The sequence below is a fragment of the Crotalus tigris genome, unplaced genomic scaffold (assembly GCF_016545835.1).
Source record: "Crotalus tigris isolate CLP2741 ecotype Arizona unplaced genomic scaffold, ASM1654583v1 scf7180000017968.19369539983:2297261, whole genome shotgun sequence".
Classification (NCBI taxonomy): domain Eukaryota; kingdom Metazoa; phylum Chordata; class Lepidosauria; order Squamata; family Viperidae; genus Crotalus; species Crotalus tigris.
In genome coordinates this window covers 1717793-1742437 of record NW_024096750.1, presented here as the reverse complement: position 1 = coordinate 1742437, position 24645 = coordinate 1717793, and the positions used below count along the sequence as shown (strand labels likewise).

General features: G+C 42.8%; 1 protein-coding gene across 1 annotated transcript; it reads left to right on the top strand.

The window, feature by feature from the left end:
• The first annotated feature begins 1126 nt into the window (after positions 1-1126).
• On the top strand, positions 1127-10992 carry NDUFB8 (NADH:ubiquinone oxidoreductase subunit B8). Its single transcript, XM_039345636.1, has 5 exons — positions 1127-1310; positions 3735-3861; positions 4913-5012; positions 7698-7853; positions 10648-10992. Exons 1-5 carry the CDS (start codon positions 1217-1219, stop codon positions 10738-10740), a joined length of 570 nt encoding a protein of 189 aa, XP_039201570.1. The 5' UTR covers positions 1127-1216; the 3' UTR covers positions 10741-10992.
• Positions 10993-24645: the final 13653 nt, after the last annotated feature.

The window sequence follows — 24645 nt, the reverse complement described above, 5'->3', positions numbered from 1 at the left end:
TCGAATTAAAATACGAAATAACTGTGTTAGTTAAATGACAAAAGTCAGGGCTGGCCCCTGTCAGCCGGATTCAGCAACTCAATAAGTAAATTTCTCGGTTGCTTCTGTGTGAAGCAACTTTGCAAAACTTTTATTAAAGAAAAGTCTGGGAAACTGATTAGGTATTTGCCCACATGAAAATGAAAATGTAAATACCCTCTAGGGGCCAATATCAAATGGCAGATTTCCAAGAAAAAGGAGCTGAAAGAGACCTTTCTTGAAGTCAAAAGTCTCTTCTTTGAGGAAGGCTGGCTAGGGAATCCTGGGAGCTGAACTCTACACATCTGAAAGCTGCCAAAGAACCATTTAATTCAGTGTTTCTCAACCTTGACAATTTTAAGGCATGTGGACTTCAACTCCCAGAATTCCACAGCCAGCAATGCTGACTGTGGAATTCTGGGAGTTGAAGTCCATATGCCTTAAAATTGTCAAGGTTGAGAAACACTGATTTAATTAGATTATACAGACTCCTTTTTCACAGTGGTCTCGTCTGGACATGGGATCATCAGGGGTAGGCAACTTTGGCTTTTCTAAGGACTCGTGGACTTCAACTCCCAGAATTCCTGAGCCAGCCATGCTGAGGGAAAAGGGAGAGGTTTCCAAGCTGAGCCATGCCGGCTCAGGAATTCTGGGAGTTGAAGTCCACGAGTCATAAAAGAGCCAAGGTTGTCCACCCCTGTAGTGGATTAACTTTGCCAGGATCTACATGGGGATACTACCCCTCTCCTGGTCTTAATAGCTCGGACAGCTGCTTTTAATACCATTTAATACTTTTAATCAATGTTTTTCGTGCATGTACTGTTTGTATTTAAATTGTGAGCAGCCGAGTAGGTTGCAGTGCCCTCACATACACTGGCTGAGATACATAAAATACATAAAATAAATATGCGGGGCTCCTGGGCTCTCCAGGTGGCTACGGAGGAATAAAGAGGTTCCCCAGAGCACCCGGGGAGGCGAAGAGACATGAACCCTCGGCAAAGAAGATACCCGTAAGATTCGCATCCTTCCGGCTTGAGAAGCGCAGTGGGGTCAGACCTGGCGTCTGGCGCCTCCTCACGGCGCAAACTGTTTCCGGGTGAGCCATGAAGACAGCGGCTCTCTTTCAGGGAAACTCTATGGCCGACTAGAACTCCTCCAGCCTTCAGCTTCGACCCGGCGCCCGCCCTTGACAGACGCGATGGCCGCTGTCGTTGCGCTGGGCCGCCTCCGCGCCGTCCTCCGCCCGCTCGCCTGCCCATTGACACCGGGATATGGCAGCAGCAGCCGCCTCGGTCCGTGAGTGCCTCTGCGTCCCGGGCGGGGAAAGGAGGAGACCTTGCAGGTTGGGCTCTGGGAGGGACAGACGACCCCACCACACACACATTGCGGAGGCCGCTCTGGGCAGCCCGCCTCGTAGGGCTCCGTCTGCTTCCCAAGCGTCTCGTGTGACGGGAGCATCAGGCCGCTCCTTTGCCGTAGGACGGGTAGACAACTTTGGCTCTTTTATGACTCGTGGACTTCAACTCCCAGAATTCCTGAGCCAGCAGGGCTCAGGATGGAAACCTCTCTCTTTCCCCTCAGCATGGCTGGCTCAGGAATTCTGGGAGTTGAAGTCCATGAGTCATAAAAGAGCCAAGGTGGCCTACCCCTGGGCTAAGCCTGTATTTCTCAACCTTGGCCACTCGGAGATGGGTGGACTTCAACTCCCAGAATTCATGAGCCAGCATGGGTCAGCATGGAAACCTCCTTTTCCCCTCAGCATGGCTGGCTCAGGAATTCTGGGAGTTGAAGTCCACGAGTCATAAAAGAGCCAAGGTCGCCTGCCCCTGCCCTAGGAAAGGCATCAATCTCAGCTCAAAATGTGTGTAAATAGTTCGTATTTATGACGGTTGCAGTACCCCGGGTCAGGTGACCGTTCTTTGCGACCTTCTGACAAGCAAAGTCAATGGGGAAGCCAGATTCATTTTAACAACCACGTTACTAATTTAACACCTGCAGTGATTCACTTAACACATGTGGCAAGGAAAGTCATACATTGGGACAACATTCACTTTAACAAATTTCTTAATTAGCAACATAAATTTTGAGCTTAATTGTGGTTGTAAGTTGAAGACTACCTGTACCTTGTTGGTCAGTAAAAATAAAGAGAGCCACTTTGGGGGGGGGGGGGGTTGTAAAATTTTTATTATTTTTTTCCATATAATTCAATAGTGCTTAATCAACAGCGTGTTGTCTGAGTTTATCATTCACTAATACAAATTTAATTCCTAAGTGTTTATTCTTTTCTCCAACTATTGATAAAACAAGTCCCAAGTCTGATAGTATTCTGTTTCTTCTTTTTCTTTCAACCTCATAGTCAGCCTGTCCATTTCTGCACATTCTAATATTTTTTAATTATTTGTTCTAATGGTAATTCTTCCCTTTTCCAATATTGTGCAAATATGATTCTTACCGCTGTTATCACATGTAAAATCAAATATATACTTTGTTTAGCAATCTTTTCTGGCATAATACCTAATAAAAAAAGTTCCGGTTTAAAATCTACATGTTTTCCCAACATCTTTTCTAGCCAAGTATGTATTTTTTCCAGTACCTCTTTGCTTCAACTCATGTCCACCATACATGATAATAAGTACCTGCCTTATATTTACATTTCCAACATCTATCTGACATATTTTTAAACATTTTTGCCAATCTTGCTGAATGGCAAGTGCCATCTATCAAACATTTTATATAAATTTTCTTTATAAGAAGCTGCTATTGTCAGTTTATAATTTCTTTCCCACAGATTTTGCCATTTTTCTAATTCTACATTATATCCAAAGTTCTTCACCCACATTATCTTTGTTTCTTTAACTTGTTCATCTTCCATTTTCAAATTCAATAAAAATTTATAAATTTTCTTAATTAATTTCTCATCAGAGCTTAATAATGCCTGATCAAACAAGGTCTGCTCTTTATAAAATCCATTCAGTTTGACATCTTTATCATATCTAACTTGCATTAATAAGAATGGATAACTCTCAGAAACTAAAGGTTGTTATATTTGGAGGGATATGATTTACAACTTGGTTGGCACATGGTATGGGAAAAATAAAATGCATATTTTCAGAACCGCTATATAAGAAACACATTACTATTAACATGGGGAAAGATAAAATGTAAAATATATTTGAAAATACGAGGATGGCTTTCAACAATGGAAGCATTTATACATCCAAATTTAGTTAACTGTGAGAAAATATGGACATATAGAGATATAAAGAGAGCCACTTTGGTCTAGTGCAGTGTTTCCCAAACTTGACAATTTTAAGGCATGTGGACTTCAACTCCCAGAATTCCACAGCCAGCGTTGCTGGCTGTGGAATTCTGGGAGTTGAAGTTCTCATGCCTTAAAATTGTCAAGTTTGGGAAACACTGGTTTAGTGGTTAAGGCACCACACTAGAAAGCTATTCTATTCCATTCCGTTCCATCATGAGTTCTAGTCCTGCCTTAGCCATTGAAAGCCAGTTGGCTACTTTGGGTCAATCCCACTCACCTCACAGGGTGGTTGTTGTGGGGAAAATAAGGGAAGGAAGATGTGTTGAATATATTCACCGACTTGACTTATTTGTAAAATACAGGTTATATATAAATAAGTAATCCAGACTTTATCATCTGCTCTGCACATCTTTTCTCTACACTATCTTTGAGCTATTGCTCTTTCTGCTTTTAGCTTCGGATCTGCCCAAACATCTGCTTCCAGGGGCATACCCCAAGACTCCAGAAGAGCAGGCAGCTGCTTCAAAGAAATACAACCTGACACTGGAGGACTATAAGCCATATGCAGATGATGGTTTGGGGTAGGTTGCATTTGTATATCCAAGAAACCAAATATTGTACAAAGTTAGGAACAAATGTTGTGATTTCAGGATTGTGGAGCGTTTGTCTCTATATGCCTATCATAGCCTCATAATAATAAGTGACTTCCATAGTTGGCATTCATTGGGAAATGAGTACAATCTTTAAAAATATTAATCTAGGTTAAAGGGGGATTTACATTTGGAAGGAATAGTGGAATCACCTCTGCCACGTTATTTAAATCAGAAATGTAAATGTTCACTTAGCAGTTTGTGTATTATTTCCAATGGTACATATGCCCAGTATGCTGATCTAAATCATGGAAGGTCCTGTTCCCCTCACCAAGCATTTGTAACAACAGTGTGTTAATCAGTGTGGCTTGCTTTAGAATTAAACTATTAATCAGTTCATTGAATTGTTAGTATGGCTTCCCTTAGAATTAAATTGGAGCCCGTTCTAGCCTTGTAATTTCAAAAATCAAAACGTTAAATTTTCTTGTTTCATCAAGTGATAAATATCCTGCATTTCTTTGATGAACAATTGTTTTTCTTAAAATGTTGGAACAAGATTGTATCATGCTGAATTTGCAACAAAGGGTGAAAAAATGTACTAGTTTGATAGAGGAGACATTCCTAGCAGGAATGCTTGTTTAAGTTAAATGTGTAAGATAGTCAAATGTTTGTTGGTTGTATTAATTATTTTCTCCTCCGTTTTAGAAGACTGAATTCATCCGGCAGTTACTTTGTCTAAAATAGGAATAGGCAATATGTTTGTGATCAGATCCCCATACTTAAAAATGCACAATTCAACCTGCAAGAGACAAAGGAACATGATAGTGTGATACTCTTGTCATTGCAAGGCTTAGCGATCATTTTCAGCCCTCTTGTCAAGTTTTTTACGTTTGGCAGACAGAACATTATCTTTTTGCTTATTTTAAATCACTAGTAAATTGTATTGTTATTTGTTGATTTAAGCACTGAAAAGATTTAGGAGCAACTTGGGTCCATAAAAAGCTTGCTCCTGGTCTAAAGCTTTGTTCTCATATTTTCACAGTTATGGTGACTATCCCAAACTCCCAGATCAATCCACAGAAGAAAAAAATCCTTGGTATGAATGGGATTACCCTGACATGAGGCGCAATTTTGGAGAACCAGTAAGAAGAAGAATTAATTTGGGATCTACCTATCTTTCAATTCAGTTTGTAATCCAGAATTCCATATTAAAATTAATGAATAAGGGAATATCTAAGTGCAATAATATATTTGGTAGAAAGTTTAATCCTTCCATGAGTCCAATATTGAAGCATATTTTCCATCCCTGTTTCCCCAGTATACTTTAGATCAGCATTGAAATCCCCACTTTGATTCTGGTATTGACATTATTTTTGTGTCCTGAAAAGGAATAAAATAGTTGAATAGAATAGAGCTGGAAGGGACCTTGGAGGTCTTCTAGTCCAGCCCCCCGCTCAAGCAGGAGAACCTATACCATTTCGACATGTGACTGTCTAGCCTCTTCTTAAAAATTTCCAGTGAAGGAGCACCTACGATTTCTGGAGGCAAGCTGTTCCACTGGTTACTTGTCCTCAGTGTCAGGAAATTTCTCCTTAATTCTAGGTTGCTTCTCTCTTTGTTCAGTTTCCAACCATTGTTTCTTGTCCTGCCCTCTGGTGCTTTGGTGAATAACATGAGGTTTATCTGGGTAAGGAGCATAGAATCGTTTGAGAAGTCAGGAGGCTCTAACGTGTTTCTTGTGAACCCACTTGTTTTGGGATGTGGGGAGGTCTTTCCATGCTACAAGGTATTGTGTTGTTCACCTTCTACCATGATGGGTTACGGCCTTGGGAGGGCCGCCTAGCCGTAAAGGCGAGGTTACTTCAGGTTTTAGAAGGCTGCAATGAAACACAAGGTGGACCTATCTTACGGTTTTTGGTAGCTTCAGTTCTACCCTGACAGGGTTTATAATTCGTGTGATGGGGAAAGGTCCTACAAATTTTCGGCCTAATTTCTTAGAGGGTTGTAGGGACTGGAGATATCGAGTAGATAGGTAGACTCGGTCTCCAATGTGGAAGAGCTTAGGTTCTACTCTTTTCTGCTTGTGCTTTGTAGGCTGCTCTGGCTTTGTCAAGGGCAGTGATGGCAAACCTTTTAGAGACCGAGTGCCCAAAACCTGCTCCGCCTCCCGCCCTGCCTGCTCTGCCCCTGCCTGCCCCCTCCTCCACCTGCCCACAGGCCATGCACTGCCTCAATGGCCCACCATAGCAGATCACCCAGGCAGCCCTGCAGCGCCATGGCAGCCACACCCCGCAGCATCATCTGCATGCTATGGAGCGCAAGGGCGGAGTCTTGTCCCTGCTGCCCGGCTATGTCCTCGGCTGCGCTGCTCCATGCAGGCCACGCCAGGGGGACGACTCTCCTCCAGGGGGGCTTCTGGAGAGGAAGGGGCCGCAGGGGGAGACGGGGCTGGGGCAATGGCGCGCGTGCCCACAGAGAGGCTGGCAATTCGGGTATTGGGTTAAAGTCTTGCCTGGTGGCAACTCGGAAAGGGGTGAAGCCAGTGCTAGTGTGTACACAATTGTTATAAGCAACCTCAGCAAAAGGCAAGAGGTCAGTCCAGTTATCTTATTGATAGTTAATAAAGCATCTCAAATACTGTTCTAGAACTGAGTTTGTTCGTTCTGTCCCCCCATTAGTTTGAGGATGGTCACTAGTACGCAGATCCTGATGTGTCCCCAAAAGGTCCAGAAAGGCTCTCCAGAACTTTGAAGTGAATTGGACCCTCCTATCCAAAATTATTCAACGTGGGGCCCCATGTAAGCGGTATATGTGACGAAGGAAAAGCTTTGCTAGGGTCTTAGACATGGGGATCTTCTGACATGGGATGAAGTGGACCTGCTTTGAGATTAGGTCAGTCACTCCCCAAATCACTGTATTCCCCGTGCTTTCTGGCAACTCTACGATGAAATCCATAGAGATCTCTCTCCAGGGTGCTCAAGGATCAGCCACCGATTGCAGAAGGCCCGGTGTTTTCCCTTGCCTCCATTTGGCTGTTGCTCAGGGGGGGCAGTTAGCCACGTAGCTCTCAATGTCCTCTTTTAGGGAAGGCCGTCAAAATTGTCTCTTTAAAAGGTGGAGGTTTTTTATGAATCCAAAGTACCCCACCAGTTTCGAATCATGGCAGGTTTGCATAGTTTTTAGTACAACTTCCCCTTAGCCAGGCCAGCCCCTCTCGCATCGAGCAAAAATTCTTGTGGCTCAGGAACCACTCGTCTTTCTCCAGGGCCTGCTTGAAAATGAGGGTGGTAATGTTGTCTAGTGGTTGGGCTCCTCTTGTTTACGCTGGAGCAGGGGCTTCACTGGAGCCACCAGTCATTTTGCTGGGAGCAGGGGCTTGACAATTTCTCTTTTGGAACTGTTAAGACTGGGGCAGCCTCGACAAAGCATCGGCCAGAGAAAGCAGGCAGGAACTGAAGTTTCCCACGCAAAAACATTAGGTTAAACCTGGTTGTTCAAAACCCCTCCCGACTGCCCGGTCCATAGGGAACCAATCCAAAGGTGCAAAGGTGTTGTGAGAACACCCAAGTGTCTTCCAAGGCGTTGAGTCCTTGGCGAGGCAAACTCTTCCACTCCCATTTTCAGGGAAGGTACATCAAAGCAAAGAGGAACAAAGTAAACAAAGCAAAGCTAAGCACATCACAAGAGAGCTCCAAAGGTCCCCCCTCCCATCAGAATGGCAGCATCCTGACAAGGATCTATAAGGACCTGACATGCACAAAGATATATAACAAGCCTGTAGTGCAGTATTTAATCCTGTCTCTTCCTATCTTTTTTTTTTTAACCAGTTGCATCGGAGCTTTGATTTATATGTACGGACACGGGTTGATACATCCCCGACCCCCGTTTCCTGGCATATCATGAAGAGGTATTTTTGGGGATTTATTGGACTCATGTTGTTCATGGGTTTTGTTGGTGAAATGTTTCCAGCCTACCAACCAGTGGTAAGTTCTGAATCTACATTTTTTTTTTCCCAAGAGATCTTGAATCTCTGGTTGGGGTGATCTGCAAAAGTTCCCGCCTAAAGTCTAGCGCCTCGTACAATTTAGGAAAGGGAAAACTCTCTCACCTAGTAAAAAAGCATTTTAACTACAATCTTAGAATTCCCAATTTCAGTTGTGTGTAGTTTTAAGAAGTAGGACAGGGATAGAAGATGGCATTACTTGTGGGGGGTTTTTTTCAGTTGTGAGGGGTGTCTTTGGTGGATATGAGTGCAAAAGATTTAATCCAGTCAAGAAGAGCTACTGTTGTTAAAAGGAAGAGACATAGGCAGACATTATTCAACGTAGATGTCTTCCCAATTACAAAAGAGAGAGAGAGGAGACACTTTCCAAGTGGAGCTAAAACAGCTTAGGGTTAGAAAGTTGATCCAGAAAATTCAGACCTTGGTCCCAAAAAATAAACCTCTCATGTGAATATCATTTTTAGACCAATTTTTTTACTAGCTGAATTTTTGTTCTCTTTAAGATCTGACGCGAGTTGTCCTTTGTATTTTTTTTTAACTTTATGCATAAGAGATGTGACTTTGGAATTTTTTCTTAACGTTTAATTCAAGGATATTTTCTTTACTGGCGGGGAAATAGAATCTTGGAATTACCAGTGTAAGTTTCTTTCTGTGGTAAATGGAAAGTATCCCACCTCTTTGGATGAAAAAAAAATCACTGATAGAAAGAATAATGAGTAGTTTTTTGGGATTTTTAAAAAACCTTGAATCTTGGATACAATGAGTATATTTTATACTTATTTATTGTTCTTTGCTTTAAAATTACAGTATAATCCTTGCATCATTTTAAACTTGTCCGTTCCTTCTAATGTGATGCGACAGCCCAAATTATTCCAGACCCTTCTGCCCTACAGTAGTGGCCAAAACTGTGGAAACCTTTTGGGAAAAGTGTATTTTTGAGATTGGATGGTTAATAACACCACTTTTGGCGGGGAGTAGTACCATAAAATTATATATCAATGGAAAGATAATTTAATCAAGAATGTAATGCAACAATGTTTGTTCAATTAACTGTACTGTATACTATGAAAGGTTATAGCCAAATAACCAGAAAAAGGAAGCACAACTTGCTTAGGTTATCAGGTAGCTTTCCTTCATCTGATCGTAGCCAATGAGCATGAGTGTTTAGAGAGCCAATCGGATGCCATCTTGTTTTGCCAATGAGCCAATCAGATCACAGTAGGATTCAGTTATTGATGTCATGTATTGAAGCTGAGAAGAAGACATTTGTCAGTGTGTTATGTGATTGCTATCCAGTTGGTTGGGTTTTTTGTGTTCTTTCATTTAGTGAGCTTGTAAAATGTAATAAAATTAAAGTCATGGTGCAAAAAGTTGACTGGTTGCCTAGAAAGCAATGTAAAAATAGTATTAAGTAATCAAGGCTACAGTTATAAAGAAAGTAGAAGAAAAATTGGTGGAAACTTAACCAAAGGTGGCGTTTCTACTGTACGCTTTTCCCAAAAGGTTTCCACAATTTTGGCCACTACTGTATGTAGAAAATTCATGGCATGTCTGATTTACTTACCAGTAAAACTTGCCTCAGACTTCGCTCACTCAAACAACAGCTTACAGTATGTTCACCATTCATTCCCAGCTGTCTCTTGTGGAAACAGTCCTTCTTTCCACGGGATCCAGGACACAGTATGAAATGTGTCAGGATTGTTACTGGGGACTTAAGGTCAATGCCTTCTTCATTCTCCAGCATTCTCATTGAAGTCTGTCCTGGGGTTGTTTGTAGGATCTCCTTCCTGTTGCTCAGAAATATGGGCCAGGCTAGAAAGACAGCTAGAGTTAGATTTAAAAATGTGATTTAAAACTTTATTTGACGGGTAAATAAGGCTTTAGAGATCTTGATTGAATAAAGATTAATCACATATGTGAATTTAGTAAGAAGATGTTTTTCTGTATTAATATGCTTGTTGTGGATATAACAATTATTTGGATTGGATTTAAACTTTATTGAGTGGGTTAAAAGAGCTTTTTATAGATACAGATTGATTGATAGATTACAGATTTAAAATAGAGCAGAAATGTATTTTTTGGAGTAATCTTATTATTAGGAAGGATAGCTATTTTGTAATGGAAGGAGAATAAGAGGGATTTCTGATAAAAGAAGAAATGGGATTAATAAATGAGTTACTAGATTAAAAAATAGAATACTTGTAGAAAATATAAGAATGTTATGGTTGAAATAATATGTATATTTTAGAGATAAGGATTAGGTTAAGGAAAAAGGGAAAGGAGGGACACCTGAAGTATTAATAAGATGTCTATCTAAAAGCCAAATTAGAATATGGTAATTGTAAATTAGTAACGCTTAAAAACAGGATTTGGATCTGTATAGATGAAATATTATTGATGATTGCTGTGATTGATTGAATTTTATTGAAAAATACATTAATTTGAATATATTATATTATTTGAGGGAAATAGAAAGGGCGTCTTCAATGTTTGGATGATTGATTACCCTATCACCGTGTTGTTTCTCAAGCATCTTGTTGTAAAAATTAAAAAATCAATAAAACTTGTTTTTTTTAAAAAAAAAAAAAATAAGAAATATGGGCCAGGCTGTGCTCTGTGAAAAAGGAATTTCTCCTCTATATCAAGTTTTACATCACATACTGCATTACATCAGCAGGCAATAATTGTTTATACAGAGTGTATAATGGTACCAGATTTAATTCTGGTGTGAGATTCTGTTATTAATTGATTCTTACTCTCTCCTTTCATTTCAGGGACCAAAGCAGTTTCCTTATCATAATACATATTTGGAGCACAGACCAGATCTCAATATTAAACCACTGTCAGAGAAGCACTATGAGATTTAAAGGTATCCAGAGCTGCAGAAGTTGTTTTGTTTTGTTTTGACCTCTAGTAGATCTATATTTTACCTAATTCTTATTTTAAAGATTGTCCTGGAAAAGCAATGATGTTTCTTTCCATGTATAACCTGTATCTTATTACTTTGTTCATTAAAAAAGGAGAAAAATTACAGAATGTTGAGTCATTATGCATTGGGTATGAGACGTCTGAATGGTATAAAGAAAAGAAAAATAAATGTAATTACATCTGCAAATGTATGATTTAATTGAGTCTTGCATCTGTTAATTCTTCCTAGCAGTGGGAATATATCCTTGGGCTTCACTAAATATGCAAATCAGAGGTACCGTAATTTATATTTATGAATCCTTTTGAACTTTCAATATTTCTCCATCAATATGACCTAAAATGTAATCAGACTTCCACATAAGTCCTAAAACAAAATAAAGTAGCCAATTAAACAAATGAGTCAAAAATAACAGAAGAGAAGTCAAAAACATTATACTTGTTCATTTATTCATTGAGAAAAATTATTCAGAGCTACATATTTTTAAGCACCACTGTATCTCTTGCTTCAGGTTTAAGACCATATTTACTTGAAAGAATAACCCAGTAATAATTATCTGTTGGGTAAATGTAAAATAGACTAATTCTTATTTTAGGTACTTTTTAAAAACCCATCACTTATATTGGCTATTGATTGCTTGTGCATTTTGACCAGTTTTAGGTTATGGTATAATTTAAATCAGCCTTTAGAAAAAGCATATAAATTTTTGAGACACTTTGCTCTGTATAAGCTCAGCTTGCCTTCCCAAATACCAGAACAATAATCACAGACACACACACACAAGACAAAGCATTTGAGTAGGCATATTCAAATGTCACACCTGAGACCATGGAGTTTCTGAATCAAAAGTCAAATTCTAATCCCATCCCAGATGGTTATTATATACCGATTGTATCCCTTCTATGTCTGAATTGCATGTTGAGTGGGCAGCCATTTCAATTATAATAAGTAACTGAATTAAATTACTGCCTCTTCCCTTGATGAGAAAAGCTAAAAGTTCAAGATCACCACAGCTGTTCTAAATTCACAATGGATTGTTCTGAGCTTTGTACATTGTGGTAGTACAATGGGTAGAGTCCAGTACTGCAGGCTACTTCTGCTGGCTGCCGGCTGCCAACAGTTTGGCAGTTCGATTCTCACCGGCTCAAAGATGACTCAGCCTTCCATCCTTCCGAGGTCAATAAAATGAGAACCCAGATTGTTGCAGGCAATATGCTGTAAACCGCTTAGAGAGGGCTGTAAAGCACTGTGAAATGGTATATAAGTCTAAGTGTTATTGCTAAACAACTCAAAATAGTCAGAATAGCATTGAAATGGCTCTGGTAAAGGAAGAAGATAACTCAAAACTATCCTGGTCCAGTATTGAAAGGCTGAATAATTTTTCCTCAATATTGGTCATTAAGTCGTTTGATCTCACTATCAGCGTCTAACAGACGCAGCAGTTTCACATAGATTCCCTAGAGTTTAATTGGATTAATTAAAGAGTAAACACGATGGTTTTAAAAAAAAATCAACTTAATTATTCAAGACTGTAGAATGGAAAGAAATTACAAAAGCTGTATTCTCTTGAATTTGTTAACGCTATATAAAATTATAATCAAAAGACTAAATTGAACAGGTTTGTTTAGATTGCTAATGCTTGATGTAGCCAATAAGCAGATAGTTTATGTGTCACCTGGCATTGGATGTGCCAAAATAGCTTTTGTATGGTTTGAATTAGAAATTCATAGTCTTCTGCCTTTATGGCAGAAGCTCCAAAATTAAATTCTAAGAGCACAATTTATCAGAATGAAGATTTATACAAACTAGTCTGATGAGTGAGATAGATTGGCTATAGGGCAAATCCACTTTTGGCTCTTAGGAAGGCAGTTCTGATGTGTTAGTAGAATAAATGCCCAAAATAGGCCTCCAAATTATCTGCAACTATGTAAGACAAATTGTTTTTTGTTTTCAGGTAGTCCTCAACTTACAAACAGTTCATTTAGTGACCAAAATTACAACAGCACTGAAAAAAATGACTTATTACCATTTTTCACACTTACAACCATTGTGGCATTCTGCTGGTCAGGTGATCAAAATTCAGACTCTTGCAACTGACTCATTTATGACGGTTGCAGTGTCTCCCTTTATGACAGTGGTTCTCAACCTTTTTAATGCCGCAACCCCCAACCGGTCATAAGTCAAGGACTACTCAACCGGTCGTAAGTCGAGGACTACTCAACTGGTGCAGCACTGTTTGCAGAATGGGACTTTTGGCGGGCTCAGCAGAGCAGAGACAGCCTGGACAATTCCTATTGGCTTTGGAAAGCCAATAGAATTAGACTCTATTCAAGAGAGTTTATTCTATTGGCTTTCAAAAGCCAATAGAATAAAAGGGAGTAGCACAGCTAAGGAAAAGGGGAAAAAAATGGCGGACTGTGTTGTTTGGCGACCCCCATGAAATGGTTGTTGGACCCCAAATGGGGTCCCGACCCACAGGTTGAGAACCACTGCTTTATGACAAAGTCAGCGGGAAAGCAGATTCACATGACACCTGTGTTACTAGCTTAACAACTGCAGTCATTCACTTAACAACTCTAGCAAGAAAGGTTCGTAAAAATGGGGTAAAATTCACTTAGCTATCCCAGCGACAGAAATTTTGGGTTCACTTGTGGTCAGGTCAAGGACTATCTGTATTTTAATCGTCTGCATCAGGAATATTGAATAAAATAAAACTAGGTAAATCCCTTAAAAAAATCACAAACATTATTAAGAAAAGCGCTTACAAAAGATCTCTGTGTTGTTACAGAAAATAACAAACAAAAAGGATAATAACATGAATTGGATTATCCTGCTTGGGCCCTTCCATGCAGCCAGTGGTCAGGTCATAGGCATCGTTCCTACTTGGCAATAAATGTCAAACTTGATGGATGTACCTTTTACCTTTTATTGTGCTGTTTCATTTTTTCTGTTTTCAAATAGCACAGGCCTTGTCCTGTCAAAATTCCACTCAGCTGCACTTTTGTTGTTCAGCAGAGGGCAGTATCATTCTTTTAGTATTTGTCGCTTCCTTGAGTGACAGGAAACGCTAGGGGTTGGCAGGGTTTTGTTGCTTTCAAACAAAGATAATCACACAGCCAGATAAAGAATGTAGCAGTGAAGCAGCCTCCTATTACTAATGAGAGAAAGAATATATTAATGTTAACTAATATAATTTTGTTGTTGTTAGTTGCGAAGTCATGTGCGACCCATTGCAACCCCATGGACAATGTTCCTCCAGGCCTTCCTGTCCTCTACCATCTTCCGGAGTCCATTGAAGCTCACGCCTACTGCTGCAGTGACTCCATCCAGCCATCTCATTCTCTGTCGTCCTCTTCTTCTATTGCCCTCCATCTTTCCCAGCATCAGGCTCTTCTCCAGTGAGTCCTTCCTTCTCATTAGGTGGCCAAAGTATTTGAGTTTCAACTTCAGGATCTGGCCTTCTAAAGAGCAGTTGGGGTTGATCTCCTCTAGGACTGACCGGTTTGAACGCCTTGCAGTCCAAGGGACTCGCAGGAGTCTTCTCCAGCACCATAATTCAAAGGCCTCAATTCTTTGGTGCTCAGCCTTTCTTATGGTCCAACTTTCACAGCCATATATAAATTAGTGTTTGATTAATTACAAGGTTTATTTTGAACTGGAAAAAACTGGGTCTTTAAGCAGGTGAGTGGGTAATGATGGACTGAGGAGACAGCAGAAGGGAGGAAGATCTAACTCAGTGGTTCTCAACCTGTGGGTCGGGACCCCATTTGGGGTCGAACGACCATTTCACGGGGGTCGCCAAACAACGCAGTCCGCCATTTTTTCCCCCTTTTCCTTAGCTGTTCTACTCCCTTTTATTCTATTGGCTTTTGAAAGCCAATAGAATAAACTCTCTTGAATAGAGTCTAATTCTATTGGCTTTCAAAAGCCAATAGGAATTGTCCAGGCTGTCTCTGCCCTGCTGAGCCCGCCAAAAGTCCCATTCTGCAAACGGTGCTGCACCAGTTGAGTAGTCCTCGACTTACGACCGGTTGAGTAGTCCTTGACTTACGACCGGTTGGGGGTCGCGGCATTAAAAAGGTTGAGAACCACTGATCTAACTGATAAAAGAGATTAGTGTTATGGTTCTGGCTAATGAAACACTTCAAAGAACTTCCAAGCATTTGTTTTCCTAAAAGTCATTTATTGTTTCAAAATGTGGGCACAGGCATAACGGAGGGATGCTAGGATCTAAGTTCTCTTCCTCTGAGCAGTTAAATTATCAGTATGTTCCCTCCCTAAATTAGCCGTCATATCTCACATTATCCAATTAGTGTGAAGGTCAAAGGTTTTCTTCCTCTTCCTTTCCCAGGCTTTACCCCCCAACCCCCCTTTTGCTCTGTATTAACCCCATAATTACCAGACAATTCTGCATATTGTCAAAAGCAAGAATATACAATATTTGCAGCGTTGACAATTAGATTGTTAGATTGTGTGGGACCAGGGGTCCTCAAACTTGGTCACTTTAAGACTTGTGGACTTCAGCTCCTAGTTTGAGGACCCTTGTGTTAGACTGAACAGATCTAACAGATGAGGAAGAGTCAGGCAGGCTTAGGGGATAGAAGATGGGGACGTTGGAGACAAGAAGAGAGAAGCTCAACACCTCTTGAAGTTGGATGTTTGACTAAGCTGGGAACCTGAGTTCTAGTAGTTGAATTCTGCATTCATTATTAGGCCTCAGGGATTGCAACATGTTTGTTCTTTGAATCTCACTTAAGCCCAAGGGAGAATCTTGAAATCAAATGCTTTTCTGTTTTTCCTTGCTTGGGAAAACATGATTCAACATCTCTTTTTCAAATCTGATGATCGACTCAGCTGGGAACTTTAGTTCTAAAAATAGAATGCCGTATTCGGTACAAGAGGCTCCATAGAAATGGCAAATTATATCTTTGAGTCTTCTTTAAGTCAAAGAGAGAATCTTGAAACCAAATCGTTTGCCCAGTTCTGCTTTGTAGACAACTGTTCCAAGCAAAAATAAATAAATAAATAAAGTAACAGACACGTTGAAGTATATCTCTGAAACCTCAATGGAAGTACCAAGAAAGCAGTAAGCAGAAGTGCTTTGGAGAAGTTGCTACTCCATTCTTCGGTGGAGTAGAGCTGTAGAGAAGAAAGGTGACCTTAATGGTGAGCACAGTGACCATTACCTAGGGCCTAGGCCAGTGGTGGCGAACCTATGGAATGCATGCCAGAGACGGCACTCAGAGCCCTCTCTGTGGGCACCCATGCCATTGCCCCAGCCTTGCCTCCACCCGCGACCCCCTCCTCACCAGCAGCTCCCTGGAGGAGAGTCGCCCTCGAGCGTGGCCCACATGGAGCAGCGCAGCCAAGGACATGGCAGCCAAACAGCATAGACAAGACTCTGCCCTCACACCCCAACACGCACAGTTGATGCTGCGGGGGGTGGGCAGAGGGCGTGGCTGCCATGGCGCTGGTGGGCTGCCTGGGCGATCGGCGGGCCCTGGAGGCGGTGAGTGGCCCTGCGGGCAAGCAGGGTAGGGTGGAATGGGGGCAGGGCAGGGGGTGGAGCGGGGCGGGGCCAGTTTTTGGGCACTCGGTCTCTAAAAGGTTCGCCATCACTGACCTAGGGCCTAGGCAAAAAGGGCTGAAGCATTTAAGTCCAGAACTGTCATGGCCCCATCGGAGCCCGGTTCAGAGGAGGAGTTGGAACCAGGACCATCCGATGTGGATAGTATGTCTCTCTTGGCAGGTTTGTAGAGGCCAGGAGCTGAGGACGATCCTGTCCCAGGCCCTTTAGGCATTGGGGAGGTGGTCAACCAGACACAGAGCTGCCTGCCCTCGCAGACACAGGGGAGGCAGCAGATGCCTCTGTGAGGAACACCTGCCTCCACCACTCGATCCAAGAGCACAGAGAGCAGAGTGTAGGCAAGCCCAGAGAAGGGCTGCAAGGCTACTTGGGAGAAGGTCATCCCACCCTTCCTCACAAGGAACACCTGGAGTGGATTGACATAAGGAGAAGCTGTGGGGAGTTAGTCTTTGCCAGGAACAATTGTTTGTTTTGGCTTACACTCCCCTGGTTTTGGCTCGTGCCTGGCCTTGCCAACTGCTTCTCGCCTTTTGCTTTGCCTAGCCGTGAGGATACACCTTCTGCCTTTTTGTTGTTGTTGTTGTTCCTTGCCCTTGCCTTGAGAACTACTTTTTGCCTTTTGCCTTGCCTTGCCTTGAGGACTGCCTTTTACCTTGTCTTTGCACTGAGGACTGCCTTTTCTGCCTTGACTTTGCCTTGTGGATTACAGTTTGCCTCATGGCCTCAGCCGGGTGGACTTGACTCGGGACCCTGGACCTTGCCCTGTGAGCGTGTTCCTATTCTGTGAACTTTCTTTGTTATGTACAGGCTGTTGTTTGAGGGACTGAGGGTGGCTACCTTCAGGGTAGCGTGGGGTGGATCCTTACTGGTTGTTGGAAGATTTACTTAGAGCAATAAAGAACTCTGTAGAGGCCTGCCTTGCCTTGACATTCTGGATCATAACCAGAACGTTAGGATATAACGTGGCTAAGGCAGACACCCTCCCAACCCCACAGCCTCCAGGCACCAAGACAGGATCTCCAAAACATCACTTAGTTGGCTCAGGTTGAAGATACTCATCGGCATACTGCCAGTTTACTTCCGCCATCACATGTACGTTTTAAACATGAGGAGAAAGTAAAGAATCCTGTAGCATCCTGCAAAGCAAGGGCTGAGAGTAGAACTTTTTCCCCTGTGGTCAACACTGACTGGAATCAGCCCCAGAAGAAGGAAGAGAACAACACAACACAACACAACACAACCCTTAGTGTTGATCCAGAAGGATACCATGGTCAATGGCACTGAAAGCAGCTGAGAAGACAAGATAGATGCAATATCCCATTCCTGACAGAGATCAACCAAAAGCGTGACAAATGCTGTTTTGGTTCATATCCTAATTCCAGATTGGACGTGGTTCAGATAATTCCCTTCAGTCAGAATTCTCAGAAACTGTTGCACTTTTATTTTTTATCTGCCCCAATCTGGCCCATTTCCTAAAGAGGCATAGCAGAAACTGGGCATTTTCACAAAGCTTGAAATCTGCCACCCAATGCCAAATAAATCGTCAGTACAGAAATTCTGTAAATTCTTTCCTTTCACTTCAGGGCAAAACTGATCAAACATCACTTTTGCCAGAGGGCTGAAGGCGTGCTTGCTTATAACAAAGTCCAGAACGAGTGTAAGCTACTGAAGCTAAATGTGCCCTCCGCTGAGCTCATGTTGGCCTCAATTGTGACAAATCAGCACTAATGTTCTCTGTTCCCATAATGAAGGGAATAGCGTATAAGTCAGTGGTGGCGAACCTATGGCACGGGTGCCAGAGGCGGCACTCAGAGCCCTCTCTGTGGGCACGCGCGCCGTCGCCCCAGTCCTAGGCCTTCAGCTGGGTTTTATAAAACCTTTTCGCTTTAGGCCTCCGCCACCATGTGCAAAAAAAAAAAAAAGGTTCAATCAATCAGTCAATTTCAACCTCTCACGGGAAAAAAAAGATTTTGCAAAGTTGGAATTGATTGATTGAACTTTTTAGTCCCACCCAATCTGCCGTTACCACTGCAGCCATGCCCAGCCAATGGGCCACGCCCAGCCAATGGGCCACACCCACCCGGCACTCGACGATGCATAAGTGGGTTTTGGGTTGCAGTTTGGGCACTCGGTCTCTAAAAGGTTCGCCATCACTGGTATAGGTAAAAGAAGATGAGAGTTGGGAATTGGTGATTGGATATGGAAAAGAGATTAACGAGGACAGTGACAGAAAAAGGGAGATTGTTTAAGTCAGGTCCCCAGCCCCCAGTCTGTGGACCGGTACTGGGTTGCGGCATGCCAGCAAGCGGTCCGCACAAACAAGCAAAGCCCCATATGTGGGATGCAGGCAGCACACAAAACCACGCATTCTCCGGTCCATGGAAAAACCTTTCTCCACGGAATGGGTCCCTGGTGCCCAAAAGGTTGGGGACCTCTGATTTAAGCAATCAACAAGGAAACAAGAGTTTACCCGGGAAAATAACCAGGAAGGGCACCTAAGAAAAACACTCTCATTTCCCTGGAAATCAGCAGCCACTCAGTGCTAAACACCCATTGCTAACACAACTGCCAACTTTGGAGAAGCTCTAATCATGTCTTCCCATGATGTCGTGTCTACATGGATTGGCATGACAGTTGGGAATGTTTGTGAGGACACTGAGCAGGCCTTCCTGGCAATTTTTTTCAAAAAGAGCCAAAGTTTAGATCTAGGTAGGTCACCGGTGCAGTAAAGACAAGTTTGAACCCAAATTGCAGATTTCTCCATAGCTATAAATCCAAGCTCACAGCCAAATGTTTAACAAAAAAAAAAAAAAAAACTCTGCCAGGTTGATTCTTAGGGCCTTTGTCTCCATTACACATAAAGGTTCCTCTTAACAATTCCTCCTCATAATTCTCAAATTGCTGAAATAGGGAGTGAGTGATTGGCCTCACTGTAGCCTATAAGCCCCCTCCTTTGGTGATTGATAGATACCAACACATTTTATAATATTTTTATGTGCTCCTAACCTAGCTCTATTCAATCTGGACATGTGTCCTGAAAAGGGTGTGTGTATGTGTGGATAGATGATAGATTAGGTCAGTGATGGCGAACCTTTTAGACACCGGGTGCCCAAACTGCAACACAAAACCCACTTATGTATCATCAGGTGCCGGGGGGGGGGGCATGGCCCATTGGGTGGGCGTGGCCCATGGGGTGGGCGTGGCTGTGGTGGTAACGGCAGATTGGGTGGGACTAAAAAGTTTAATCAATCAATTTCAACTTTGTGAGATCTTTTTTTTCCCACTAGAAGTTGAAATTGATTGATTGATTGATTGAAACTTTTTTTTTTTGCACATGGCAGCAGAGGCTTAAAGCGAAAAAGTTTTATAAAACCTAACTGAAGGCCTAAGACTGGGACGACGGCACGTATGCCCACAGAGAGGGCTCTGCGTGCCACTTGTGGCATGCATGCCATAGGTTCGCCACCACGGGATTAGATAGATTAGGTAGATGATGAGAAAGAGAGATGATAAATAGATGATAGATAGATGATAGTTTGAGATTCCACTGAGAAGTTAATACCAATTAAAGATAGCAAAGGAGCATGTTTCAGTTATAGAACTGTACTAGCCAGGATTGCTAATCCTGCTTTCAGCCTCCCTCCTGCCTTGCTTCGAATTGCCAGACTTGAATTAACCCCAAATCCATCCCATTTTAAATCAGATGTGGTCCCAGTCTCCTGTTACAAAAGGATATCACATTTTGAAAAGTGTTCAAAAAAAAGGATTGGTCTTTTGAGTATCCTACCCAGCCTGCAATTTACTCCATGATAGCAAAGGAGAATGAATAGGCATTTGAAAAGAGTCAATTGCCTGCTTTGAGATAGATGTTAATAAGGAGTTTTGGCTAAAGAATGTGGCCTCTGTGCAGGAATGTGAGCCCACTATAAGTGGGTGACTTGTCTTAAATGTGTATTTGTCCTCTGCGTCCTGGCATCCAGATAGAAGGATTAGTGTTCCCAAATGGCTTATAAATTGTTCCTATGTCAGCTGATGCTTGTGCTTCGTTTGTGCTGCAGCAATGAAAATCAGACAAAAGCCAGTGCAGGGAAAACTTAATTGATCTTTTTTTTTCCCCTTCAGTTTCACTGTGTGGCAGTATCACAGGTTATAGTTATAATTTTGGGGTTTAGGAGCCCTTCGGTAACGGTTTTAGTTATGCTGCGATCTACTCTTGTAGATTATTCTTTTAAGATTAAAAAATATTGTATTCTTGAGAATAATTCTGTTCTTGGAGAGTCTATATTGCAATATATTTTCTGTTGGTCACTAGTGAAGATTACTGAACGGTATTCTTCAGGACTATAAGGACTGATCTGCAGGGGGAGAGGAGGAGGAGAAGGAATAATGAGGCTTCTGAGAAATACAAATGTTGCAAACTGTGCATAATTCTTGGCTTTCTCCTAAAAACAAGGGTACGACAGTTTGGGCAAGAAAGGCATTGAAAGAAATGCTTGATGCTGGCAACCTCTGCTCTCAATTTCCTGCCTCTACGCAAGATCCCAAACTCCCCACCCCTTTGCAGAAATTTGCATTCTTCCAATACCTGCCTATAAGCAGGTGCATGTTCACACCTTTCCAAGCTCCTTTTACATATATGTATTACATCTCCGTTCCCAATCAAATGGATACTTCCAAGTCCTCAGACAGACCCTGTGATCAATAAGGCTCCAGAAATCAATTCCCACCAATGGGGAAAGAGCCATACAATGCCCAGCCCGGAGTGACTCTACCCTACTCTCACACTGAAGTAATGCTGCTAACTAACAACTACAAGCCCATGGACCTCCCTTCTGCTAGTCATAGTGGACTCTCATAGTGGGTAGCCCAAGGGTGGTGTGGATGTCTCTGCCTCCATTAAGCCAGCTGGGGATGTGAGCCTATCCTCACACTCAAGGGCGTCTGAAAATAAGACGATGTCTTCAGAGTAGATTGAAGCTTTTCAGCCGGATAAAGGCAGAAGGGGCTGGTTGTTCAACCATTTGGGTTTGTAAAGGCACTTGCTCTGGGCACAATACTTGCACTAACTTCTATTGAGGGAACAGTGTGAGTTCCTGCAAAGTCCTTTCCCAAAGTGTCTTTGAAGCAAGAGCCCATTGAAAGAAAGAAAGCCCCGAAGAGGGGATTAGTTTATTCAGCAGCTGTGAATTTCAGTGGGAGGTTGATGAACTCCCAAGGCTTTGTTTAATTCCTTCCCCCTTATAAATGGCCCTGCTGGAGTGAGAGACCCACAGGACTAAACAAGGAAGAATCCAAACAGCAGGACGCTGTGTACTTGCCACAAGGACTTTTCCCAAACACTTTTGGAAAAGGTGTTGTTGTGAAGAAAGGCCGGACGGGATTAGCATGAGAAATGGACTTTCCATCAACTCCACTGAGGGGAGGGGAAAGACTCTTGGTTTTTTCTCTCTCTCTCTTTCTCTGTCTTGCCCCTCAAAGCCAGCTAAAGACGGTTTGATTGGGAGCAGCTGGTTCTGTGTTGCTGGGTATGAGCATGGCCACCTGGGGAGGCCAACGTAAATATTTCTCCTCAGAGGAATCCACCTTCATCAAGAGATGAATACGTGGAAACAACCAATATGGGAGCACAATGGCCCGCCGCCTTGGCCACTGGGAAAGTTGTTGCTCCAGGCGACCCTGGGCTGGCCCCAGCCTGCTGCGAAGGTCAACCTGGGGTGCAGCTATTCTGCTCCAGTTGGTGCATGAGGGGAGAGGGAAAGGGCTGCCCCCCTCCCCCCCCCAGCATCTCATCCCTCTGGCATCAGCCTGGAGGGGACAGGTTGCCCCTTACCAGAAGATGGCACTGCAGTGAATGGGCCCCAAGGCCACAATGGTGTGGAAAGGAATGCTGGCCTTGAAAAGAGGCCACACTTGTGGGGGCCGGCGGGCGGGAGGTGGCGGCTCAGCTCTCCTGCTTTCAGAAAAGGGAGTTGCTGTCATATTCCTTTTGCCTCCCTTTGCCCAGCTAGGAACTGGTCTTAAGAAAGGGGAAAGGGAGACGCAGGATTTCAGGAGAGGAACATGTAAGAAATGGATCTTCTGCTTGGGGCACCGTTGGGCTTTTGAGAACTCAGGAATGGGGGGAAAGAGGAAGCGCTAGCTTGGAATGAGAAGCGCACGGCACAACGGTAAAATGTAGCCGTGGCTGGGTCTAATAGTTGGAGCCTTTATCTGTTCATATTGTTCATATTAGTAAGTTGGAAGGGACCTTGGAGGTCATCTAGTCCAACCCCCTGCTCGGGCAGGAAACCCTACACCATTTCGGACAAGTGGCTGTCCAGTCTCTTCTTAAAAACTTCCAGTGTTGGAGCATTTACTGCTTCTGGAGGCAAGCTGTTCCACTGATTAATTGTTCTCACTGTCAGGAAGTTTCTTCTTAGTTCTAGGTTGCTTCTCTCCTTGATTAGTTTCTACCCGTTGCTTCTTGTCCTGCCTTCAGGTGCTTTGGAAAATAGCTTAATTCCCTCTTCTTTATGGCAGCCCCTGAGATATTGGAATACTGCTATCATGTCCCCCCTTGTCCTTCTCTTCGTTAAACTAGACATACCCAATTCTCGCAACCGTTCCTTATATGTTTTAGCCTCCAGTCCCCTAATCATCTTTGTTGCTCTTCTCTGTACTCTTTCTAGAGTCTCAACATCTTTTTTACATCGTGGTGACCAAAACTGGATGCAGTATTCCAAGTGTGGCCTTATCAAGGCATTGAAGAGTGGTATTAATACTTCACGTGATCTTGATTCTATCCCTCTGTTAATGCAGCCCAGCACTGTGTTGGCCTTTTTGGCAGCTGCAGCACACTGCTGGCTCATATTTAGGTGATTGTCTACTAGGACTCCGAGGTCCCTCTCACAGTTACTACTATTGAGCATGGTGCCACTTATGCTGTACTTGTGCATTTGGTTTTTCTTGCCTAAATGTAGAACCTTGCTTTTTTCACCATTGAATTTCATTTTGTTAGTTAGTGCCCAGTGTTCAAGTCTGTCCAGATCCTTCTGTATCTTAAGCCTGTCTTCTGGAGTGTTGGCTATTCCTGCCAGCTTGGTGTCGTCTGCAAATTTGATGAGTTCCCCATCTATCCCTTCATCCAAATCGTTGATGAAGATGTTGAAGAGTACTGGGCCCAGAACAGAGCCCTGGGGCACCCCACTACACACTTCCCTCCATATAGATGCAGTTCCATTGAGGACCATTCGCTGAGTACGGCCGGTCAGCCAGCTATGGATCCATCTGGTGGTGGTTCTGTCTAACCCACATTTTTCTATCTTGTCAAGTAGTAGGTTGTGATCTACTTTATCAAATGCCTTACTGAATCCAAGTAAATTATGTCCACAGCATTCCTCTGATCCACTAATTTTGTCACTTGGTCAAAGAATGCAATAAGATTTGTCTGGCATGATCTATTTTTGACAAACCCGTGTTGGCTTTTAGTAATGACTTTGTTTGCCTCTAGGTGTTCGTTGATTCGTCTATTGCCATTTCACTTTTTTTCAGATGGACTTGCTCCTTAAGACCTGTTCGCTGGCAAGATGAAGCATTGCTAAGCCAGGACTTTTCCCCACATAGGTGGAAAGACACAGGTAGCAACCACCCCTCTCTGCAGTTGAACATCTGGGTGGAACCGTATCATAGCATATTACATGCCTGTTGTTTTTCTGCTAACCAGAACTCTAGAACAGGGGACCTCAAACTTGGCCACTTTAAGACTTATAGACTTCAATTCCCAGAATTCCTCAGCCAGCATGCCTGGCTGAGGGATTCTGGGAGTTGAAGTCCACAAGTCATAAAAGGGCCAAGTTGGAAGACCCCTGCTCTAGAATATGGATCTCTCAGGCCATAACTCCAAATTAGACTTCTCGCTGAAAAGAGTTCATGTGGAAGAAAAGAGCTCTCATGATCTTCCCATCACAAGATCCTCAACTTGAAAGGATCCCTGGATGCCAGACCCTGCTGGCTTTCCCTTCATACAAATGTTGGGTGCTAGACCTCAAGGCAACTTTCAGAACTCTACCACTACATTCATTAAGATATACAGGTAATCCTCAACTTCCAACCACAGTTGGGACCAGAATTTCTATCGCTAAACCAGGTGGTTGTTAAGTGAATCACAGTTGATTTTACCACCATTTTCCCATGGCTGTTAAATGAATCATTCCAGTTGTTAAGTGGATCATGCAGTCATAATGGAATTCTAGCTTCCGGTATTGATTTTGCTTGTTGGAA